Here is a 5341-nt window from a genome sequence, read left to right on the forward strand (position 1 = left end):
CATGATAGACCATTATTTCACACATTTTAACAACTTCAAAGTCAAATTACTCAAAACTAGTATTCTCCAGTTAGTGTGTTCTGCCAGAACAGAGACGAAATAAGGTATGTATATTAGTTTTTTATAATTGTTTTCCTTTGTTTTTGTATTATGTCATACTGAAATGTGAGATATCCAATTGTCACAAATCTGCGACACCGTGCAGCAACGCCATACATTTTTGTCTATATGAGAATTATCATTTGTTTTCAGAATGGCCCATAAACGAGGATTGACGCATGTGCAGCTGGAGGAAATTGACCGAAATCTTAGTGACAGTGAAGACGATGCTGATTTTTCGGATACCGACAGCATAGGTGATCACCAGCTGTCAAATTTCGATTCCGATGAAGATGCATTGGAGGTTGATGCAATGGAGAATAATATGGCTGCAGAAGAGGAGTTATATAATAGTATTCGTATAAGTTCTTCAGCGACTGCTACAACAAGCAACCATTTAACTCACATCAGCAAGGGTGATATTTTGTGGCGAAAAAAAAATATTGTCATGGACCATGATAATTTAGAATATAAAGGTGACATATCTTTGCCATCAAATATTATGGTTTTAGAAACACCATACAATTTTTTTAGTTATTTGTTTTCTTTGGAGTTATTTTCTATTATAATTAATGAGTCAAATTTGTACTCAACACAGAAAAATCCTGCCAAATGTATCAATGTAACAGAAATTGGCGTCAGACAATTTATTGGTATTACACTATATATGTCACTTATGAAAGCACCAAACACTCGATCGTACTGGACAGATGAGCTACGGTTTGATAAAATTAGTTCCGTAATGAGTGTAAATAAATATGAAACGATCAGGGGTTTCATACATTTCAACGACAACAAAATGCATGTGACACGTGACCACCAAGATCACTACAGACTGTTTAAAATAAGGCCACTGATAACGAAACTTAATAGTTTTAGTTTGGTACACAGGGAAAAATATTTATCAGTGGATGAACAAATGTGCTTCACAAAAGCCCGGCACTACGCCAAACAGTACGTGCCGATGAAACCCCATAAGTGGGGATTCAAATTATTCGTGATCAGCGGTGGTGTCACAGGGTTTGCATACAACTTTGAAATATACTCGGGGCAGGAAAATTCAATCCCAAGGCTGCACGGTGAACCTGACTTAGGTGCTTGTGGCAATATTGTCGTACGCCTGTGATGGGTTGTCGAGCGGCACTTAAACCATAGAATCTATTTTGATAATTACTATACCTCCGTTCAACTCCTTATCTATTTGGCTAAGAATGGGATTCATTCTCTGGGGACTGTTCGCCGGAATCGAATTCCAGGCTGCAAACTCCCCGATAGAGCTTCGCTAAAGAAGGAGATGCGTGGAGCATGCCATGAGTTTGTAAGCTCACTTGACGGCATTGAATTGTCAAATACACTATGGAAAGACAATAAAATTGTAACCCTGCTATCCACGTTCGCTGGTGTATTTCCAGTGAGCACTGTCGAACGATTCGACAAAAAATCGAAACAAAAAATTTAAATCAATCGTCCTTATATTATAAACGAATATAATCGTCATATGGGAGGGGTAGATTTGCTGGACAGTGTGATGGGGAGATATAAAATATTAATGCGTAGCCAAAGGTGGTACATGAGGATTTTTTACCACCTCTTAGATATGACAGTTGTCAACTCATGGTTACTTTATCGTCGAGCACAAGCTGAAAAGAATGTTGAGGCAAATAATATATTGTGTCTTTCGAAGTTCAAAACCAATTTAGCACAGTAGCTTTGTCATGTTGGGCTTGGTGCTAGGGCGGGAAGATCACTGAAACGGGGTCGTCCAAGCAATGAAATTGAGACAAGTAAATTGCCACTATGCAAAGGACACACATTTAGTATGTAATAAATGTAATGTGGCGATATGCATTACTAAAGATAAAAATTGCTTTTTACTTTTTCACGCTACCTAATTTTTAGAAGACCCACGGTGGCCGCGTGGCTTAAGCGTTGGACTATCATGCCGTGGGTCTCAGGTTCGAATCCTGGGTCTGGCAAGTACACATATTGTTTTTCGATTTGTGTGTGAGTCAGGGTATGGACCTATTAGGTTGAGCAAGTGGCTGACATCCATTTCTCGTAAAAAACAAAATCTGTTAATACAAACCTCTACTCTGTGGAGGCCCATATGATCCTATTAGGATCGGACATGATCGGAAAAAGTATCAGTTTACCTTTTTTATTGAATGTGTTTAATAAATATAGATGTATATATATTTAAAAATAAGTTTATTTTCTTGTGATTCAACCAAAACTTCATACTGTGTAACACCAAACAACTTAGGGTAGGTTGGTACAAGAGCGCGCAGTGTGCAAGAGTACGCATTCAATTTAAACTTGCCACATTTGATGTTAGCTAATAAATTCAGTCGCTAGATGCTAGCGTCAAGTGTTGACGTGTGGTTGTCGCAAGTCGTGTGTATCAAGGCGATTATTTACGATTCCAGGTAACAAAATGGTTTTTTTGCTTGTTCGTTAAAATATTGAACTGTTTTGGAAACTCTCTCACATGGAGGTCCAATGCAATAAAGTGTTCTTGTATTATTATTTCTATTACAAATCTACTTAATTAGCTGTCACACGACAAAACTTTGATAGTTTGCCCTAGATGGCGATAGTAGTGTGTTTTTAACGAAATGTTCGCCCGCTGTGCATGAGTGCGCTGGGACGAAATGTGCAAGAGTACGCGGGCACTCTTGCACGATACGTTAATTGCTACTATTATTATTGTTTACTGTTTTGATTTCAGAATGTCCAGACGACCGAGAAAAACAGAGAGGAAGAATGTTGATCCTATTATCATGGAGGAAGCCAGAAGACTTCTACAAGAAGGAAAGAGTCAGAGATACGTCGCGAAGTTGTTGGGGATGGCAGAGTCAACTCTAAGGAAGAGACTTCACCAAAAAAACGTACCACAATCCCTGGGTCGGTTCAAATGCACTTTTAGCGTCGACATGGAAAAGGAGCTATTCGACCACATCCAAATTCTAGATGGAATGTTTTTTGGAATAACAGCTAAGAACTTGCGATCTTTAGCCTATGAATTTGCAGAAAAAAATAATATTTTTCACCAATTTCGTAAGGACACTAAAGTGGCTGGAAAAGACTGGCTTAGGGGATATCTGAAAAGTCATCCTACCTTATCACTAAGGCAACCCACATCAACCAGCTTAGCCAGAGCCATGGGTTTCAATAAACCTCAGGTGGATCGATTCTACAGAAACGTGGCAGAATTACTTGACAAATACAAGTTTCCTCCGCATAACATCTACAATATGGATGAGTCAGGATTTTCTACCGTGCCCAATAAACCACCCAAAGTCCTGTCGACTAAAGGCAAGCGGTGCGTAAACAAAATTTCGAGCGCTGAAAGAGGACAGAATGTGACTTTGGTCTGCGCAATGAGTGCTGGTGGACACTTTGTTCCACCCGCTTTCATATTCAAGCGCAAACCAAGGAATCCCGATCTTCTAGTAGGAGCACCACCATCGTCAATTGGCATGATTTCGGATAGCAGCTTTATAACTACGCAACTGTTTATAAACTGGCTTTCGCATTTCAAGGACCATGTGAAGCCAACTAAAAACATCCAGTCTTACTGATTCTAGACAATCATTCTACCCATTGCGCTTTGACCGCTGTTAACTTTTGTCGTCAAAACAATATATTCCTCCTCTCGATCCCCCCCCACACAGCAGCCACAAACTCCAGCCGCTAGACAGATGCTTTTTCGCCCCACTAAAAAAAATTTATGCTGTTGAATGTGAAAATTGGTTGAGAAATCATCCAGGGAGAGTGATCACAACTCATCAAATTGCAACAATATTTACACCTGCATATACCAGAGCAGCTACGATGACTAATGCTACCGAAGGGTTCAGGGTGACAGGAATCTGTCCATTTAACAATAACCTTTTCTCGGATGACCAATTTCTGGCTAGCTGTGTGACAGAGAGGCCTTTAGTTCCAGAAAACAATTTGGTACAGCCAATTCAACACACTACTTCACCCATTTTTACTGCCATTGTATTACAGGACTCACTTCAACAGACTGCAGTGATGGATAGATCACTTCTTCCAATAGAAACTGAACTTTTGGAGCAGGCGAGAAGAATGGTGTCTACAGCTTTGAATGACGCATCAGCCCAACCGGCCATACCGTCAACTTCCTACGTTACTCTCGTAAACCTTTCTCCTTTACCGAAGTCATCTGTTCCGAGAGTTACATCGAAGAGGGCAAAGAAATCAGAGATTCTTAGCAGTTCTCCATACAAACATAAATTAGAAGAAGACGAAGCAATTAGAAATACTAAGCCGAAGAAGAAGCCTGCGCATTTAAATAAAATGTTAAAAAAACCACAGCTTGCTCCAAAGAAGAAGATCTGGATATGCCCAGCTTGCGGAGAAATATTTAAGGAGCCAATGGTGGAGGACTGGATTCAGTGTAAAATATGCCAAGAATGGTGGCACGAGAGATGCAGTGGTTATTTGGGATCTGGCGATTTTATTTGTGATCTTTGCCACTGATTATCCCATCATATACTGTGTGCGCACTCGTGTACACCCTCCTGTGTACTCTTGTGCTGCAGGGTGCACACGAGTGCGCACATTGAGTTTTTTTACTTTTTTTATTATGTGAGAGTTAGAAGTGTCGTATTTTTTCTTGTAACAGTTAGATAACCAAGAGTTGAAATAAACTTATTTTTGTTTTCCTAAAATGTATAGTTTTATTTGCACAAATTCTTAAACCCAAAACTGCGCGCTCTTGTAACACCCTACCCTACATTGTAAATCTGTTTTGTTATAATTATGTATTTTTTTTTATGTAAAATGTGTTTTTAAGTTCATACCTATTTCTTATATTTTTTTATAATGTCCCAGTCCACTGTCATACTACAATCTCATTGTGTACGAATATTAAATAAATTATAGGTATAATATTGGAAAACTTTAAAACTTTGTGATGTTCATCTAATCTGTATACTTATTATTCATGCATGGCTTTACTACATAATGTCGTAAATTTGCGACATTTGGATTTTATACAAAATTAAACGGAATTTTTGAAATTTTTTTTTATTATTATTTTTCCTTCATTCACAAGGCATTTTGACACCAAGATTTTTTTTTTCAAATACAAAAAATCATACAATAAAGGGTTAAAATTACTTGCGATATTGCATCCATAGATAGTATTTTGAGCAGAACCTGACCTGCAGACCATAGATACTAGATAATAATTTAATAGAAAATCCACAGAGAA

The 5341-nt window shown here is 38.4% G+C and overlaps 1 protein-coding gene across 1 annotated transcript; it reads left to right on the forward strand.

Moving 5' to 3' along the window:
- Window positions 1-527: 527 nt before the first annotated feature.
- LOC147064618 (uncharacterized) lies at window positions 528-5138 on the forward strand. The gene is made up of 2 exons (XM_085957750.1): window positions 528-575; window positions 2828-5138. Exon 2 carries the CDS (start codon window positions 2829-2831, stop codon window positions 3678-3680), a length of 852 nt encoding a protein of 283 aa, XP_085813876.1. The 5' UTR covers window positions 528-575; window position 2828; the 3' UTR covers window positions 3681-5138.
- The last annotated feature ends 203 nt before the right edge of the window (window positions 5139-5341 follow it).

The sequence above is a fragment of the Rhyacophila brunnea genome, unplaced genomic scaffold (genome assembly GCF_057557595.1).
Source record: "Rhyacophila brunnea isolate RB1 unplaced genomic scaffold, BYU_Rbru_1.0 scaffold_7, whole genome shotgun sequence".
Classification (NCBI taxonomy): Eukaryota; Metazoa; Arthropoda; class Insecta; order Trichoptera; family Rhyacophilidae; genus Rhyacophila; species Rhyacophila brunnea.